Source organism: Spodoptera frugiperda, chromosome 25 (assembly GCF_023101765.2).
Source record: "Spodoptera frugiperda isolate SF20-4 chromosome 25, AGI-APGP_CSIRO_Sfru_2.0, whole genome shotgun sequence".
NCBI classification, from domain to species: domain Eukaryota; kingdom Metazoa; phylum Arthropoda; class Insecta; order Lepidoptera; family Noctuidae; genus Spodoptera; species Spodoptera frugiperda.
The window spans coordinates 7,535,197-7,555,870 of NC_064236.1; the positions used below are offsets into that span (position 1 = coordinate 7,535,197).

General features: G+C 33.5%; 1 protein-coding gene and 1 long non-coding RNA gene across 2 annotated transcripts in view; both read right to left on the reverse strand.

Annotated features, from left to right (window-relative positions):
- LOC118263389 (intraflagellar transport protein 122 homolog) overlaps nucleotides 1-18,888 on the reverse strand; it is a 30,469-nt gene extending 11,581 nt beyond the window's left edge. The window contains 11 exon segments of the mRNA XM_050704460.1: nucleotides 11,398-11,495; nucleotides 12,435-12,575; nucleotides 13,189-13,353; nucleotides 14,491-14,619; nucleotides 14,778-14,915; nucleotides 15,277-15,474; nucleotides 16,077-16,231; nucleotides 17,264-17,411; nucleotides 17,777-17,987; nucleotides 18,135-18,365; nucleotides 18,627-18,888. Coding sequence (XP_050560417.1) covers nucleotides 11,398-11,495; nucleotides 12,435-12,575; nucleotides 13,189-13,353; nucleotides 14,491-14,619; nucleotides 14,778-14,915; nucleotides 15,277-15,474; nucleotides 16,077-16,231; nucleotides 17,264-17,411; nucleotides 17,777-17,987; nucleotides 18,135-18,365; nucleotides 18,627-18,688 — 1,676 coding nt within the window. The 5' untranslated portion in view covers nucleotides 18,689-18,888.
- Nucleotides 297-10,741, reverse strand: LOC118263398 (uncharacterized). Its single transcript, XR_007707148.1, has 3 exons — nucleotides 10,292-10,741; nucleotides 10,082-10,171; nucleotides 297-9,973 (listed from the first exon to the last, which is right to left on the reverse strand). It is a non-coding gene; the product is annotated as an uncharacterized LOC118263398 (long non-coding RNA).
- Nucleotides 18,889-20,674: the final 1,786 nt, after the last annotated feature.

Below are 20,674 nucleotides of genomic sequence, written 5' to 3' on the forward strand. Positions count from 1 at the left end.
ATGCTTTGTTCGATCATTTTAACAAACTTTAATGATTTGCTGGATCCCTTTTAGTAAACTTTAATAATATGTTGGATCAATTCAGTACTTTAACCAGTTGCGCGATTGGCTCCTGCAACAAACTGTCCTATGTACCGACTTCGACAGGGGCTTATAATGACTCGTTGAATCCAGCGGCGTCGATGGGATTCTGATTTCAAAATGATACTTTTTTTGGACGTTATGTAAGACACATAGGAAAATGGTATATGGAATATTCCGGAGAGGGAAGGGTAGGTCTCGAAATAAAACATGAATTAGAAAGCCAAACGTTTATTAAATGCCAAAATGCCAAAATGCTACCACTCGTTGGTCATTGAAATCGTTACACACACAATCAGAAAAATAAAACGATCGCATAGAATTTCAAAGTAAATAAAAGATCAAAACCAATATTTTATATCAATTTTAAAACAAGATTTTCAATCAAAAGCCAATTTTAGAGATACATGTTCACATTTTTGCTTTGCATCATGTTTTCCATAGATCTTTGGACGGTGTACAATTTACTTCGTTTCGAAAGATATCACATTAATCATAATTTTTGATAGAGCCTAATTTAATCTCTTAAAGTCATTTTTGTCGAGTCAGATTACTGTCAGTACACTGGAAAATGGGTTTTGATACCATATACATAGAATACAAGTTGGCCAAACATTCAAACAATTTTATGGTGGTAGACAAAGAAGTCCAAATTATCGTTTCTACAATGACCACTGCGATCGATCCTTACATCTAAAACACTACAAAAGTCAAAAGTCACACGATTACACACACTTAGTCTAAGAGAATAGATATGATGGAAATGTTATACAACGTCGGTCTGCTGGTATGTAAGTGGAAGAGTTGTTTAGATCCCGCAATATTATGAGTGTTAATTCTAAGTAAAACTATGAAAACACACACTTATATACTAATAACTTAGAGAATGGTATCCTCACCTGTTTACATTTGATATTATGTGCCTTATACAATTATCAATAAGAAAGACATCGTACCAGAAAGTCCAGTACAAAACTTACATCTAACACATGTTATTAATTATAATGTGATGAAAGATTATTAGATTGTTTGCCTCTTATCCTAATATTTTTTTCATTTTTATATTTTTTAATTTTTTTTTTAGTTATTTTTATATCTTTTTAATTTTTTATTTATTTTTACATTTTTAATTTTTTTTTTAGTTTTACATTTTTAATTTTTTTTTGTTTTATATTTTTAATTTTTTTTTTGTTTTATATTTTTAATTTTTTTTTTAGTTTTTATATTTTTAATTTTTTTTTTGTTTTTTATTTTTAATTTTTTTTGTTTATTTTTATACTTTTTAATTTTTTTTATTAATTTTTACTTTTTCAATTTTTTTTCATTTTTTATTTCTGTTAATTTTTTTGTTCATTTTTACTTTTTTATTTTTTTTATTCGTTTTTAAATTTTTATTTTTTTATTAGTTTTATATTTTTTATTTTTTTTTATTACATTTTTATGTTTTCTGTTACATACGTTAAAAAATATTGAAAATGTACTTTTTGTCTCTCGGCGTTTATGCCTCGATAAACTTATATCTGACACAATTATTACATTGATTCAAATAGAAACGTCATTGAAGCCTTAACTATCTTACATCTAACACATGAATATATTGTATTTACAAATATAATAGAGCTGATGCCAGGTATTAACTGTTACAATACACGCACAATCCTAACAATTTACAAAAAAATTACATGCAATATGGGTATAACAAGCTGTCGTAGTCTTAAGTGTTTATGATACTAGGTGTCGATATAAAAGGTTGTCCTATTTTATTGAAGGTGGAAAGGTCAGACTGTCTGACTAAAAACCACCCCGTTCCTTTTCCTGTTTAGAGCCGGAACACTATCCTAAGTACATAATGTAACCTCGTGTGTTGCGTACATTATAAGTGCCTTGTATACTAGGTATATTGACTGTAAACACGCCAAGCTACCTCGAACTTGGTAATATGTACATATAAAAATATTACTAAACTATCTCCACTGCCAGTGTTGACTTAAACAAAATACTACATAATATCAAAGTGTAGCGATTACGAATGGGCGACTGTCGGTTGATGATACTATGACTTACGAGCACTCTCAATAACCTATTTAGCTTAGATACTAGAAATAGAACAGCGTAGTTAAATAAATTCTATTCCTAGTAGCTAAACCATCCAAGGGATAGATTATTGTGACTGCTATTACTGATCTTATATCTAACATAAACTTATTATTACTATACATATGTTAAGTGTTGCACGTATTCTTATTAATACGAAAGTAAATGGAAGGATACAATGTATCTTTCGAGTCCGATCCCTGAAATACCGCGTACTGCTCCTGACTTTCCCCCCTGATTCTGATATAGGACGGAAAGTGATGTTATGAAATGACAGTTACATAATTTACCTTATCTTAATAACTTATGCGCAAATAGAGCACAAGAAAAAGTCTATTGTAAAGTCCTCATTCTTGAAATATTTTGTCAATATATCATAATATTTCCTCTAAAAATGTATGATACCTTGACGAATTATAGCATTAATGAAGAAGAGTAAAGCATTTCAGCTGCACTACCTGAAACTATAGACTGTCTCTTTTACTCTTTGTTGGAAAATGTAAATAAATATCTTTAGAAAATTTGCTAAAAAAACTAACGAAGACAATGTTGGTATCTCTGCTGTTGTTCAGTGGGCCAATATGTAAAAAATTTTTTGAAGTTCAAAAATTGAAAATTGGATTTTTTGCATCGAAACTGCCCAACTATTTAAACTAAATATCAATAAACACACTTATCCTATGTATACCTAGGTTATTCCCTGTTCGTACCACGTTGAAAGTTATGATGTTAGCGAAATATTATTATTGTACAAAGCGTTGACTTAAAACCTGTTATTGCTTGGGCCCGCGGAACTATTGTTAAGTATTATTATACGTTTGCAAATGCAAACAATCAGCGATGTCAATCTGTTGTTCTCATTCGTACTATTACGGGTATTTGTAATATTTGATGGATAGGTTGTATTAATAGGCGGAATGGTGGAAAAAGTGTGTTGTGTAGATGTTGTTCAAATTAAGCTTATGTACCTATATCTACCTTAGTTTCCTACGTATTACCGAAAGAATTTAATTTTGTCACAATGGTCGCGTACTTTCTGGTGAAAGGATTTCCAAAATTCATAAAAAAGGGAATTTATTGTTACAAACTATGTTAACCTAACCGTAACCTAACAGCCGTACTCAGAGATATTTAATGATTACTTAAACTATTCCTTAGTAACGCTACTCTACCCTAAAACATGACTAAAGACTGGGTTAAGCAAAATTAAACATCTTTGAGCACGGCGGTTAGTTACAATAGCGTAAAAGCGATAAAATAGCTGTACAAATAAAAAAAATGATGAAAGCTAATATTGGATTGCTAAGGCACAAGGGATGCCATGAGAGAACTTTTAAAATTAAATAAAGTACCTACTAGATATGAAAATTGAACGATACAAAACTTTCTATAGTTTCGAGAGAACAAAATGTGTTTTTGAATTTTAATTAAACTTGGAGTTTTGAAGTCTTTCTTTAATATGCTTTTTGTTATTTTGAGTGTTTTAAAAATCGAGCCAATTCAAATTTGGTTTCGGTGCCGAACTATTATCTTTTTTAATTATTTTGTACGAATATTGAAGCAGAAAAAGCGAAAATAATAAAAATTACCCAAAATGATATATATAATACAATATAATACTTAAATAGCACCATAAAATAATTTTGTTTGAAATTAAATGGGTATTACACAATCGATAGGAAAATATAAGTTTTTAAACTGACATGGTCACTAACACTATTATTAGAACTTATGACGGGATATTTACCATGTTTATTAATTTTCATGAGTTTCCGATATTTCGGCACTGTTGCAAGCGCCATGATCACGGATTGACTGGAGTACGATTTGTCTGCTTGTAAACACCCATCCGCATTTACTCCAGTTAATCCGTGATCATGGCGCTTGCAACAGTGCCGAAATATCGGAAACTCATGAAAATTAATAAACATGGTAAATATCCCGTCATAAGTTCTAATAATAGAGATAGGAAAATGTTTGAATGCGGTAGTTTCCATCTAGTCAAATTCAATACTGAAATGTTTCATTTCTATGAATTTTGTAGGAGATCGCTTACAATGTCATTATTTTTTTTATGTCAAATAGCATACATATTCCTCTAAAGTTTACTATAAATTCTGAAAATATATATATCGTCAAATGAATACATTTTATTTCGATTATTTCGGGATATACGCTCGAGCTACGATTGTATTGGATTGAAAAGGCAAAATAATTTATTTTTGACCTAAGAAACTACCCAATTGGAATTCGGATCTTGTCTATTTTTTGACCTACGCCGACGGCCGGATTGCGTTTATGCCTATTGTTTTTGAGTTCACCAGATGGCGCCAATATAAAGTTAGGTCCTGTTTATCTAATTACAGTGAGTTCAAAACTTAATGTAGAAATACGTCTGTACGACACTGCCAGCTGTAGAGAACATAGTTAACAGAAATCTTTATGCTGAGAAAGCACGTCTTGCTGAAAACTTTATTGGTAGAATATATTGTTCGTAGATATCTCGGTTCAAAGAAAGCGCTGTTGATAGATAGCATTTTTTACATAAAGTTCAAAATCACTTTTTCAGAGTGTTTAGTTCACGGAAAGCGCCATTAATTGAAACAATACACATAAACATTTACCAGACCCAGAAAAGTTATTACAAATGGAATATGTATACATAAAAATTAAGTTCATGTAAAAGATATGGGGATTCTTTGTCCTATTTTTCGGTGCCCAGGATGAAATTTATTTATGCCAGTTTCTGATACAATCGGATCAAGTCCTTCTGGTTCTGGTAAAAGACCATGTGTACTGTTTCTATTGAAGTACTAGTAGTCATCATTTAGTCTGCATCTAGTAGCGTCGCACAAACGTATTACTATATTACGTTCCACAACCAATCACAGTAGCTGCAAAACTGAATGTCGAAATTGATTCAAGAAAATTTTGCCCATTTAAAAATATATGCAGCGGCGAATTTCAAACGGGGATATTAGAAAAGGCTATTACTGTAGTCTTTATATATAAAAAACAATTGCTGTTCTTTAGTCTCGCTAAAACTCGAGAACGGCTGGACCTATTTGGTTAATTTTGGTCTTGAATAATTTGTGGAAGTCTAGGGCAGGTCTAAAGGTTGAGCAAAAAATGTTTGAGGTGGTACGAAATTTGCCGGGTCAGCTAGCATCCAATACGTTTTTTGGCGATTTTGTTTCAAATTTACCTTTCACATTTTCGGTACGAATAATATTTGATTTATAATATAATTTGGTCCTTGTGATTGTGTATAAACACCCGAAAATAATAAAGTGGCAAAAAACATAATAATGTGATAAACGCAAAGCGTAAGTGACATCAGATCTTAAGTTGTTGTTATTTGGCCTGACTGGGTAAAAGCATTGTAGCACCATATGATTCATTAAGGAAATATGTAGTGAAATAAGATTATATCTTAAGATTGAAGCAAGACTAGTCTTGCATATTATGAAGCAAAAATATTAATTGTTTGGAATCTTTTCAATTTTATGGAGCCAAACTATTAATTTATGGGAATCTTTCCACAATATGGAGCGGAAAGTATTAATTTATGGGAATCTTTCCACAATATGGAGCGAATCTATTAATTTATGGGAATCTTTTCATTGTATGAAGCCAAACTATTAATTTATGGGATTTTTTTCATATTTATTTATTTATTTAATTAATTCTTCATGCACATGAGTGTATATATGAGGTGGGCTTCATGCCGTAGGCATTCTCTACCAGCCAAACCTTCAGGTGATGCAATGAAGAACCAATGGTAGGTGCATGGAGCAAGCAAATTAAGAAAAGCTCAATATTATGGGGCAATCCTATTAATTTTTGGGAATCTTTTAGTATCATGGAATGAAACTTTAATTTTATGGGACTTTTTATATTATAGGGCGAAACTATGAATTTTTGGGAATAGTTTTGTATCATGGAGCGAAACTATTATCTTATGGGATTTGTTCATATTATAGGGCGAAACTATAATTTTTTGGGAATCTTTTGTATCTTGGAGCGAAACTATTAATTTTTGGGAATAGTTTTGTATCATGGAGCGAAACTATTAATTTTTGGGAATAGTTTTGTATCAGGAGCGAAACTATTAATTTTTGGGAATATTTTCTATCATGGAGAGAAACTATTAATTTTTGGAAATATTTTGTATCATGGAACGAAACTATAAATTTTTGGGAATAGTTTTGTATCATGGAGCGAAACTATTAATTTTTAGGAATATTTTGTAGCATGGAGCGAACCTATTAATTTTTGGGAATATTTTGTATCATGAAGAGAAACTATTAATTTTGGGTACAGTTTTGTATGATGGAACGAAACTATTAATTTTTGGGAATATTTTGTATCATGGAGAGAAACTATAAATTTTTGGGAATATTTTGTATCATGGAGCGAAACTATTAATTTTTGGGAATATTTTGTATCATGGAGCGAAACTATTAATTTTTGGGAATATTTTGTATCATGGAACGAAACTATTAATTTTGGGTACAGTTTTGTATGATGGAACGAAACTATTAATTTTTGGGAATATTTTGTATCATGGAGCGAAACTATTAATTTTTGGGAATATTTTGTATCATGGAGCGAAACTATTAATTATTGGGAATATTTTGTATCATGGAATAAAACTATTAATTTTTGAGAATATTTTGTATCATGGAACGGAACTATTAATTTTGGGTACAGTTTTGTATGATGGAACGAAACTATTAATTTTTGGGAATCTTTTGTATCATGGAGCGAAACTATTAATTTTGGGTACAGTTTTGTATGATGGAACGAAACTATTAATTTTAGGGAATCTTTTGTATGATGGAGCGAAACTATTAATTTTTGGGAATAGTTTTGTATCATGGAGCGAAACTATAAATTTTTGGGAATAGTTTTGTATCATGGAGCGACACTATTAATTTTTGGGAAAAGATTTGTATCATAGAGAGAAACTATTAATTTTTGGGAATAGTTTTGTATCATAGAGAGAAACTATTAATTTTTGGGAATATTTTGTATCATGAAACGAAACTATTAATTTTGGTTACAGTTTTGTATCATGGAACGAAACTATTAATTTTTGGGAATCTTTTATATCATGGAGCGAAACTATTAATTTTGGGTACAGTTTTGTATGATGGAACGAAACTATTAATTTTAGGGAATCTTTTGTATGATGGAGCGAAACTATTAATTTTTGGGAATAGTTTTGTATCATGGAGCGAAACTATAAATTTTTGGGAATAGTTTTGTATCATGGAGCGACACTATTAATTTTTGGGAAAAGATTTGTATCATGGAGAGAAACTATTAATTTTTGGGAATAGTTTTGTATCATAGAGAGAAACTATTAATTTTTGGGAATATTTTGTATCATGAAACGAAACTACTAATTTTGGTTACAGTTTTGTATGATGGAACGAAACTATTAATTTTTGGGAATAGTTTTGTATCATGGAGCGAAACTATTAATTTTGGTTACAGTTTTGTGTGATGGAACGAAACTATACATTTTTGGTACAGCTTTGTATGATGCAGCGAAACTATTAATTTTTGGGAAAAGATTTGTATCATGGAGAGAAACTATAAATTTTTGGGAACAGTTTTGTATCATGGAGAGAAACTATTAATTTTGGGTACAGTTTTGTATGATGGAACGAAACCATTAATTTTTGGGTATAGTTTTGTATCATGGAGAGAAACTATTAATTTTTGGGAACAGTTTTGTATCATGGAGCGAAACTATTAATTTTTGAGAAAAGATTTGTATCTGGGAGAGAAACTATTAATTTTTGGAAACAGTGTTGTATCATGGAGCGAAACTATTAATTTTAGGGAATATTTTTGTATCATGGAGCGAAACTATAAATTTTTGGGAATAATTTTGTAATATGGAGCGAAACTATTAATTTTTGGGAAAAGATTTGTATCATGAAGAGAAACTATTAATTTTTGAGAACAGTTTTGTATCATGGACCGAAACTATAATTTTTTGGGTTTTTTTTGTATCATGAAACGAAACTATTATTTTATAGGATTTTATCATATAATGGGGCGAAACTACTAATTTATGGGAATCTTGTTATATTATGGAGCAAAACTATTATTTTTTGGGAATCTTTTTGTACCATGGAACGAAACTATTAATTTATGGGAATCTTTCGATATTATCGAGCAAATCTATTAATTTTTAGGATACTTTCCATATTATGGAGCAAACCTATTATTTTTTGGGAATCTTTTTGTATCATGGAATGAAACTATTATTTTATGGATTTTTTCATATTAGTAAAACTATAATTTTTTGGGATTTTTTTGTATCATAGTGCGCACCTATTAATTTTTGGTAATATTTTTGTATCATGGAGCGAATATGAATTTTTGGGAATATTTTTGTTTCATGGAACGAAACTATTAATTAATGGGAATGTTATTAAATCATGGACATGAATGACATATTTCATTTTTCCTGTATGAATATTATTTGTTGAAGAAGGATAATTTGATTTCTGCGCGATATAATAATTATATAAGTATTAAGCTATAAAAAGCATAATATTTATAAACCATGATGCCATGATGGAATTTCTTTATGATTAAGACGCAAGGAAACTGTGTTATAAATCTATTTTTATATTTAGTATTGCATTTACCCGACTTATAATATTAAAATATTATAGAACAGATAGGTATGCGACTTTGTGACCCGTGATGTTAGTCCTACCAATCTAATATATTTATCTCTTTCAAATATGTTAACGTGGTACTTTTTGTAACTTTTTTTAAGAACTAATATGATTCTATTTGTTTGTATTTTTTTGATTTTAAACCAAACTGTCATACCTTCAAGCCTAAAGATGAAAATACTTTGAAAATTTCAATGTGTCCAGAAATATTAATAAGTAAAATTATTTTTTGAACTTTGCGTTTTTTAATAAAATTTGTTCGAATAGTCATTAGTCATTTTAGTCATGTCAGGTCTAAAATTATTGATGGTTGGATTTTAATAATCTGACGTCGAAACAAAAAGAGCGCGTAGCCGAAAATAACGCAAAGCATAAAAAACCGCGAAGCTGCTTAAAAATTAGAGATATTCAGATTGGTTCCCATATTGAACAGTAGCGCAAACGGTATAATGATGGATCGAATTTACATAACATGTATCCTGAGTCGCCAATACAATTTTGAATTCTATTTCTAAGTTTCTATGTGGAACCGGATTGTCTGGATTACAAATCCGCATAATATAAATCCTTATAAAAATACGCATAATTTGCATGAGCATAAAACACTTGGGAAAGTTGGAATACTGAACAACTATAAAATTAGACTTCATAGTCAAAAATACATTTCACGAACAATTACATTTTTGGATTAAAAATGCCGAAAATAGCGCCAAAGATATATTACCAAAAAGACCGAGTCGCATGTCTAGCCAAATATTAAAACACATTTTTATGGAAACTCTATGAAATCTAGAATTACGTAGGAGACAAAATGATGAATTTCTGAAAATTCTATCATTAGAAACTGCAAATGTTATGCACACTTAAATTATACTTAGTCTATTATGCGGATTAATAATTATGACAACGGTTACCTTGAATTTTGGGCCTACGCATGTACATTTTAGCTGTGGTGACTCGGTGGTGGTTCAGCACTGCATACCAGGATCATTTCTTCAGCAGTCAGCAAGCGGCCAGTTTTCATGTTAAGAGGAGTTGAACACCGGAACCAACAGGAATCCGCTCGAACTTTCAAACGTGTAATCTTACATTATCTGTAAAAAAAATAAAAACTTTAGTAAAAATGTCCTAAAAGTACTTACATTTATAGAATATAAACTGTTTTAATTTACAAGGAAAATTGTTTATAGTCATTAACGTACCGTATAATCTAGGCGAGTTGATGTTGAATCGCCTTACTCATTCTCCTCCACGCCACTAATATCGGGCTCTTGCGTCAAAAATACAAAAATCTGCAATGTTCAAACAAATTAGCAACATAGAAAAAATTGACAAAAATATTCCAATACTTCAACAAAGAAAAAAATAAGAAAAAATATATTTTATAAGTTAATTATAAAAAATGTACTTACAAAAAAATATCAGGTACAACGATGTCCGTGTCCGCTGCCATCGTGAAGTTTTATCGGTATTGAAGTCTAGTTACGAAGCAAAAGTAGAAACTATTGTAAACCACTTTGCTTCGAGATAACTTTGGATTAATTTAATGACCAATAGAAACAGTAGTATTTTCCAAATTAACCACTCAATTTTGATTGCAGGAACACGAAATTTATTTAATTCGCGGCCAGTTGAATTTAATGAGAAGAACTTTGAATTAATTTGAAGAACACTGAACTTTAATTTTATTGACTTAGAAAATTTTCCAGGCAACTGGAGAACGCGGAGAATGAACACAACTGACTATGGTGGAACCTCAAGCTACTGTGACCACCGCTCGCCCCGCGCCGGCTTATATACCCACAGCCAAAGCGGAGGGGTCCCAACCCTCGCGGCAACTGCGAAGCAGGACCGGATTACGCCATTCCAATAAGAACAAAAATGTTTTGCAAAATTTTGCAGCTGTAACGGTCCATGTATTGAAAAGATTTGCCAAATAATAGATCAGACTGTATTATTTAAATACGATATTATTGTACGCTGTTGAAACGCAAATTTTATCATTTGCTTTTCAATACAACGAAATACTAGTAATACGGGGTGCTCTCATACACTTATAAGAATACAAAAGAGCTTTTATCCAGACTATTATGGGGGCACAAAATACGAACTGGACCATGGGCTGGATAATGGATATATTATTAACTGGACTGGTTAATGTTCTCATCACATTGATCTGTCGACGGCTTTAAACTGATTTTAAAGGAGCTCACAAAAAACGGCCAATGTAAAGAAGTACAAATGATTTCCCCTTTGCCCTTACAAAGTATAAAATTACAATAGTATATACTGTGCCATTTTAATGCCGTAACCAGTACACGATTTTGTGGTTCCTTAATAATAAATTTATTTCATTTCTTCTATCGTTATCGTTTAAGTTCTTAACGGTGGAAAACACATTTGACTCTAGATTTTTCTTATTAGAATTTCGATGGCACTTCCAACTTGAGCAAAATATAACCAGTCGCTGTGGTAATAATCAATCTAGTAGAATTCAGATCTATGTAGGAGTACTTACTTGAACTTTTTATGGTGAATGTATTGATGAACGGCATGCGAAAGTGGCACGTTGATAGTTTGCATCGAATTAGCTTGCAAGCAAAATACTCGTCCACCCTGAAGACAAATAGACAAATATAATAAAGGCGTCTTTGTACTTACATAGAGAAAAATACATATTATGCGTAGAACTTAAGTCGACTTGACCCATTTTGTGTTAGGAGGGTGCCTTCAATAGCGATTAGGGTCTATCAAGGTCAAGGTTTGAAAATAATAGAAGATAGGGACCTTTGTCCTTGTCTTTGATGGTATTGTATGTGCCTTTTGTATTTGTAGAATTGGGGTATTTTTCCTAAGATTATACTTCCTCATCTAGTACCTATTGCCCATTGTTATTTTTTGCTCAGTAGACCACGTGTTCTGAGGTCACCTTATGTGGGTCGACCTGATTTGGTTCCACGTGTTAGGGGCAAGTAGATGTACATGGGATAACGTAATTTGACCCAATTTCGTTCCACGTGCTCGAAGACACGTGGTATTCTTAATTTGAGTAGTTGACATTGAGTGCCACTCGACCTTTCAGAGAGAAATCTACCTTCTGCTTTATTAACTTTCATTTTATAGGAATCAGCCATACTTTTTTTATTTACAAGATTACTGAGACCGTTGGCTTTACAAGAGAAGATTACACTAGATTATTAAGAATTTAATAAAAAGTCAAACAAAATCTTTTCTAAAACCAAAAGGAGTAGTTATCCATGGCAGTCCATTTCTGTTAGAGATACTATGTAATAGAAGATAAGTATATCGCCATGTACCCAAAGACTTCCAAAGCCTCTTAACAAGATAGAATCCTGCAGATATACGAGATCCCTTGCTCGACAGTCGCATTTGGATCCGTCCGAACGTGAACAGGGCATGCCAGAAGACGACGTCAAACCGACATCAAGTGATCAGTTAAGTTATCAGATTCATCCGATTGTATGAATTATCCGGTGTCGGTTGAACATCGACTCCTGGGACATTCAGTACCTATACAAAATAACATCTTCTCACCTGGAACCCAACAACGGAGCCAGCCAGCGGTTGTGTGGCAGGAGGGAAGTGGCAGGCCTTTATAGAAAGTAGACCACCACCAGATAAACTCAGCAGCTCGTCACACCAGGAGTTCCACGACACTGAGGATATGTTCTCCTCCTGTAATACATTTATTATCGTTATCAGGTGAATGAAAACCGTTGTCGATAGACTTCTACATGGGAAGGGTAGACTTTGAGTCTTAATTTTTGGAGATGTGTAATTCGGACCGAATGAGTACTTCGGAAGCTGGTTGTATTTTAAGAAACAAAGTGTAAAAGACCGGAGTCAACACATTGGTTTATCCTGTATTCATAACTGGATGTTCTGGCTAAAATCCTACCACCCCTTTTGACGACTGCCAAAATGTACATGATATTAAAGCATAACTAGCTTTTTAGTTCGTAGATAGCTAAATGAGAGAACCTATTAAGTAACAACTGTTAGTCTTTGAAGGGCTATCATTATGAATCCCTTATAATAGCGGGTGCCATTGTTGACATATGGCATGCACAGATAGCACGTGCCGAGCCACGTGCTCTTTTACTGCACTAGCGAATAAATATTAAAACTAGGTCTTTTGATCTTTGAGCCTGAAAAGCTGGTCATTATTTTGGGCACTAATTAGTGACATGTATTATGGTCAATATGCTAGTCTCTAGGGTAAATGAGATACTTCCGCAACATAACATTAAGAGATTCATGTTATTCTGAAACTAAAAATGCTGCTCACCGTAAATAGCAGTTCACTGGTAGCTAGTTTATACACTCTGCAGACTGAGGACTCGTCGACGACGGCGAGGTAGGCGCGGGAAGCGCTCACGTCTAGGCATCGCACTGATGCTGGAGTGTGAAGCACCATCTTAGCACTGCCTTGCCAGGGCTCGACCTGCCATATCTGGAATCAAAACAGGGAGTTTTTAAGTCACTAACATAGCATGTCTAACCTCTAATGTTGGCTAACTAAATAGAAACATAATAATATGTTCTTTTCCAATTAGATTTATGGAGTCGGTTTACGGATTGCTCAGTAGACTAAATGTTCTTCTGGGGAAGAATTTTGCACATAAATAGTATCAATCTTCAACAGCCAATCAGATGCACATAAAAGCTACTGTACATGGAGTTTTTTATTCTCAACGGGACCCAAGAAAGGTATATAATTAAGCAGTTGAGTACATAGTCATGATCGAGGGTAGCACAATAAATAGCCACGATTACGGGTACACGTGGACTCTGATTTCTCATGGGAAATGGCTGGACAAAGGACACGTGGCGCTATTCATGCAATCAATGTGTTTTATTTGATCGTCCATTGTATTAAATCTAGATACTGGGCGCCAGCTGCGGACTAGCCCGCACACCTGGACCTCACCAAGGCCAGCAAACAACAGTAGCTAATTGTGACAGACCCCTCGAAATTTCAAGTTCATGCGCGAACAAATCTTTTATTAATCCTCTCTCAATATACTTTGCAAAACTAGATTTCTATCAACATGTAACTGGACGCTGAACGACAGATGTGTCCACAACCCTTCTGCTGGGTCCATCTGGTCAGTTTTCAAGGCTACGCCAGTCAGAATTAGGACCCTTGCAGTTTCCAATCAGATGCATGAGCAACTCTTTTATTACTTAGCCGTATCTCGTTTCATTCCCATTGGACTGTGTTGCTAAATGCAAATACTTGAGGATTTTTATTTGAATATTATTATGTAGCCCAGTGCTTGTGAAGGCAGGAAAGCGTGTTGTGTACCCATTGTGTAGTGTAGCACCAGATGGCAGATGTGAGTACAATTTTAGTTATTGAAATGTCGTACATTATTATGCGGGTACTGTATTTCCATTAAATTACTAGTTACCGATACGAATTGATTGAAGATAAGGTAGTAGGAACATTGGACATAATTGACTTATTTTAATTCAGTACATAATTTAGCATTTGGCGTTCAGTTTGTGGCTGTGTTGAACTAACAAGATTCTGTTACAACATTTAGCCTGTTTTTCCGTCTGTATCTTTTCTATGTAATTGTTTTACCTGTCCATTCATTAATCCTAACAGCAGAACTTCTTCAAAGTATAGCGTGGTCACTTTCACATAACGTATTGGGGCAGGAACGGTCCATGATTTCGGTATTTGTCGCCCAATTATTGACAGTTTGGTATCCTGGAATGAAATAGAATATAATATAGGTGTGTAGTTAGGTAAAAAAGAATTATATGACGCCTATTTCGTGCAGAGAGACAATAGTCAAGCAATTTTATACCTTTTTAGATGGACATAAGGTCGAAATATAAAAAATGTACATAGCAATTTTAAATTACCTGACACAAAAGTAAAGCGTCGCTGGTAGCTACTAGTAGCGAGCACTCCGTCTTCTGAGGCAGTTTCTCTCTTACCCTGTACAGCATACCTTCCACATCACCCTGTTCATATACAACGACGCGTTCTGGTAATTGAACCTGGAATTTACGTAGAGTTTCATTAACTTGAGAACGTATGTGTTTATTATCTGGTATAAGACGTAAGTTAAGTAAGTTTGGAGGCTTACTCTCATAACTGTTTAACAAGGTAACTCAATTGGTTTCAAGCCACGTTTGGGGCTCATAGTTGTGAGCAGTGCGGGAATTGATACTTATAAGCAATGCGGGAATCGAACCCGCTACCCATTGCATGGCAGCAGGTTGCCCAGCTACCGCGTCAACTGTGTAGTGGAATTCATTCATTATAGTCAAAGCAGTAGTGTACATTAAAACAACATTTTTAATTAGTACCAGCCAAGATTTAGGCTTAGATCACCAGTAATTTCTAGAACATACTTACAGCAAGTCTATGTTTGTAAATAGCAATCTTCTGCACTCTATCGTGGCATTTGATGCGCACTTTGTTGCCGGTGGTGAGGTGTTGTATGATGACGTCAGTCATGTTCTCCCTGTAAGCGTACCTCTCGCGGTACAACCCGTGCACCGTGCTGAACACTATTTGATAGCACCATAATGTACCGTCTTGACATGCCACTGCCTAGAATAAGTATTTTATTTTATGTTACTTAAGACTTACATCTATTAATATAGTTTTATGTACTTATTTATTTTCATATCTAAGCTTAGATTGGTAAGAAGCAGTTATGTGTGTTCTAAAAGTACTGTAAATACTTACTTCTCTATGTTAAACTACGATTCTTACTACAGTAGAACTCCAAATATCCGAATTAATGGGGTCCGGGACCCATTCGGATAATCAAATATTCGGATAATCGGATTTTTTTTAAAAAAATTGCCATTGAAGAGAATAAAAGCTACGTTTTGATATTGCACTATTTTTTTATTGAATTAAATTGCGGGGGGAAGTCAGTGTAGGCACAACGGCAAGTTAAGACAAGTCAAGTCAAGACTTGACGCGCAAACACTGGCTTCGCGGGGGGGGGGGAGAATAATAGCGCACTTATACTTTTTTTGGACAATTTTTGTGATTCGGATAGTCGGAGTTCGGATAATTGGAGTTCTACTGTAACAATTTTGTAACCAATAAGATCATCTAAGTACATCCCTGTCCAAAATTCATTTGTACGCTTACCAATATACCTACTTATATGTATAAAAAATGTTTGTCTGCAATCTCACCAGATTATTAAACGTAGGCGAGGGTGCAATAGACCACACCCACTCCTGCGGCGTATTTAGTATTGGGACCCCCTCTGATGTCAATACAGCCCACCCACCGATGCCCCCAACCAGGACCAAAGCACCAAGCATCGTCACAGATAATGCAGATATGCCTGAAAATTTATTGTGTTTTAATTAATATATTGTTGGTATGAATCTTAATGATTTTTCCATCTCCAAGTTTGCGTGGCATACATTACTCTGCTCTTTACCCATACACATAATTTCCCATATAATATACCATCATAGTATTCAATAAACCCATGTATAAAAAGAGGAATCGTTATATTCTTAGATAGCTTAAAACTTATATTAGATGGATAATCCTGGACTAGAATACCAATTGAAGTTCTGAGAATTTGTTGACTATTTCCATTCTATAACAATACAAGTAACTGCATGGTTGGTACGGGGGGTAGGCAACCGGCTGCCAAGCAACTTTTTGACTTGTATGTTTGTAAATGCACCCATGATACAGAAGATAATCCTAGTGTAGGGCAACATAATTTAAGAAAATAAAAACAGTAAGTACAATGTTCTAGACCGACCAACCAGATCACTTTTATTAAATGTTGGTTTAGCAGAAGTTCAAATGTGGGGCTGAGTAGATTTTCTTTTCTAAAAAGGTGCATGATGCTGAGTAAACTTTTAAGTTCTCGATCATAAAACAAAACTGATGCATGTATAAATACATTATTAACATCCTGTGACTGATCTGAGACTTATTTAATCTTAGTCCATAGAACATTCTGGAAGCACGTAGGGTGGTATTGTACATAAGGGTCCTTTTATATAAAGGACTACCGTGTGATGGGGTTGTTATTAATTTTCACAGAGTGAGGGTTGATGCTTTCATTGATTTTTTGCTACGACGCAATGAGGGGTCAGATAATGACTACCGGCTCTCATACACATCAAAGAGGATAAAGTTTGCGAATGAAGGGTTGGATAATTAATGAAAACATGTGTACATGTACCATCAATAGGCAATGTTATGAAGAGGAAAGCTTTGAAGCTCTTTTATATAGAGAAGGCTCCAAAATTACTTGATTTGTTCGGTAAATTCTTTGCAATAGAGAAACTTGCTTCTGTCTTCTTACATATGTTGTATTTACTTTTAATAGTAAAAAGTAAAAGTTCTTTACCAATATTCCTGTCCTTCAAGATCTGTTGTCCCTGAGTGTTATAGAATGACAAAGTATCATTCCAATCAGTTACTACAAGTACTGATTTTGAAAACGCCACAGCCCACACTGCTGCATCACGAGATATTCGGTGTGTTTCATCACCCATCTGAAAAATATAGTTAATTGTTTTGTAAGTGTAGTTTGATATTGATATTAATTTGTCTTTGTGTTATTACGGTTTGATATTGATTCGAATGTTGAACTGTAAACTTATATAGGCTTAGATCTCCATTTATTTGTTTTAGAATTACTTTTTTATTAAGGTTGTTTGAAAAAGCCTTCAATATTACAATAAACACAAATTGCTGAAGCTGTGTCTTTGTTATATACTTATCATCAATAAAAAAAATATTTAGAATGATTACTTCAAGGCAAACATTTGAAACAAAAACCTAATTCTTCTTATTGATTTCTCGGATGATTATTGTTAATCATATATCCGATTTTATAACAATCAGTATTTAAACTTACCTTATCTCTGATAGATACCGCGCCAATAGCCAGACCTATGGCCAGGTACTGACCATTAGTAGACCAGGCACAACTGGTGATTCGTCCAGACACCCTGTACTTCTGGACAGCTTTGACATCCATAGACCAAAATGCAAAATCGGTGAGAGCACATGATGCCAAGTGGTATGTCACTGGGTTGTAAGCAAGGCACTGGATTGGCTCGCTGTGGCTGTTTCAAAATATAATATTAGACAGAGTTACATTTGGAAAAAGGATGTATATGTATAATAAAGACGCTAAGCACATATTGAAGTCTTATTAGTATTGAGATGAGACAGAGCAATGACGCCAGCATAGTATTTGACACACAACTTACGAATATTTTAATATCCCTTCCATTTTGGAAGTCCAAATGATAACATTTTTATCAGCACTGCCACTTGCAAACTTCTTGCCATCACCGCAATAAGCAACTGCATGGACAGCTCCTTTGTGGGCCTGGAGTAACTGGACGAGAGCTCCATCCCTAGGGTCATAGACCATAACCTTCTCACCAGCACCCACTACTAGCTGGCTACCATCTGGACTAAAGCATATTGTGTGGACACTGGAAAAATAAGTAAATAATTACGGAATGAGTATGAGTGAAGTCCAATAAGTTAAGTAATAGAATTTCAAATGTAATGCTATTTTTGTTAAATAAAGCTTGCTAAGTCGTAATATTCGAACTTTTGCTAAAGTTGTGACTGTTACTTTGAAATCAATAACCTATTAAACGGGCAGAGCCGAAAATATTACAACTATATGAGTAATAAATGACCGTCTTGACCGCATGGGCATGCTTATTTTACATCCAATACGTATTTACCTGGAAAATTCAACTTTGTCGGCTTCATGAATTTTGTTCACCCACTTTGGAACTGTTCTCATCTTGATTTATACGTATTGCTGGGCTTTCGTAAAACAATAATTTAATCAATCGTTACACGTGTAATGTAATTAAGTCAATCATTCTACAGTTTCATACAGCAATCGTCAATGTTTGATAAAATTGTGTTGGTTGACAACGGCGTCTCAAAAAATGTAAACAAACGGTAAATAGGAAGTTGAAGAAGCAACATTTACGTCATTCTTCCTGTACTAAATGTCAAAAATAATCACAGATTAAAATTAGAAATATGCTTCCCATTCATACCGATTATTTATACTATTTTATTCCTAGAGCTGCACTGTATTGTAGAATAATTACAAAAAAAAAACATAATTTCTTTTTATATTTGAAAATCAAACTAAAAAACAACAATGATGTATCAAAAGTCTGAAAAGAAGTAAAATTTTTAGGAATGACTTTATCAATATTTTGAATAAACAATATTATGACCATTTCAAAATCAATTATAAATATAAGTATTCGAAAAAGAAACGATAATAAGAGGGCAACATTACTCTTTTCTCCTACTGTACTTAATACGCCTACTGCAGGAACCCTCCTGCTATTTACTCAGTCATAACAAAATTGCTGTCCAGTCATAATCATTTGGACAACAGATGAAAGCAAATCGTCCATCACCATACTCCACCAGCGTCTGCCACATAGTATGCTTTTCATGGCGTTACATGGATAAGCAGCAAGTTATACCTACTCGCGAGCTAGATATATTTAGTAGTACTGGGTGGGTCATCTCAATGTTGAACCCAATATGGGTATAAAAATCTGTTCCCTCGTTTCTTCATCAGGACTTGACAAAGTTCCAATGGGGGTGATCCTGATGGGGGCGTTGCATTGTAACTAATAAATTTCTATGAGTACCTATACATCGAGCTCTAAAGCGGTAGTCTAATTAGTACACATAAGACATCGTGGATGTGATCCTAACGGTCCTCTAACTTATGCCCTCCAAATAAATTTGTGCTCTAGGCACTGCAGGCCCCAAGCCCCAAACCCAAGTACTTCATGGTGGGATCGATGGCTATTTGAACCACCCTGATTACGATTATGTGATTGTATTAATTTATAGGGGATTATAAAAAAGAATATCATTCGACTTCCCGAAAGATACTTACACCGAAGCGCGGACTTCTGTTGTAATAATTACATTATTTTTTGATTTGTCAGTATGACAGTAAACTAATTTTTTGTGATTGAAAATTTCGAGCATTTTATTATAATTAAAGGGGCACAAACTCCTCACAGTAAAATTACGTATAAGAACGTGAAAAGTTTCAAATTTTGCACAATTTTTACTCTTTTTGTGTATTGTGTTATTCTTTTTGTGATTGTGTTATTAGATAGGAAAGTAAATAAACGATTTTGGTAATTGGTTTTGAAAAAAGAAAGTTGGGTCCAGTACTTTCCAAATTATTTTAATTGCTATTGTTTACTAAATCTATTATTAAAAAAAATTATGCCGGAAAATACACTTGTTGACTCTTACTTTTGCCCTTAAGAGACTTTCTTTGAGAGATAAGTTGAAAACATGAAATACATAAGAAACGGTAGCGGCCGGCGGTGGCTAGCGGGAGCGGGCGGCGGCCGACGGCCGACGGCCGACGGCAGTGACGCGCAGTTCTGAAAATAATCATTCTTGATTTACAACTCTTTTTCATAAAATACCTTATACTCTGTTAGTGTAGAAAATAATATTAAGACCATATCAACATAAACAGTTCCATAAACTTATTTATGAAATTCTGTTCTGATTAAAAATAAACGTAATTGTTATTATAATCGAAAAAAAATTAAATAAAAGTAGAACTAGCATGAATAGGTTACTTTAAAGTATGCGATTATTATTCGATTACTAGTTATAATTAGTACGTTATTTGTGAGGTTTATCACACAATAGCAACACTGAACATAAAAAATATGAATTTAAATCAATAAATAAATAATATTATACAATGTAAATGCAATAA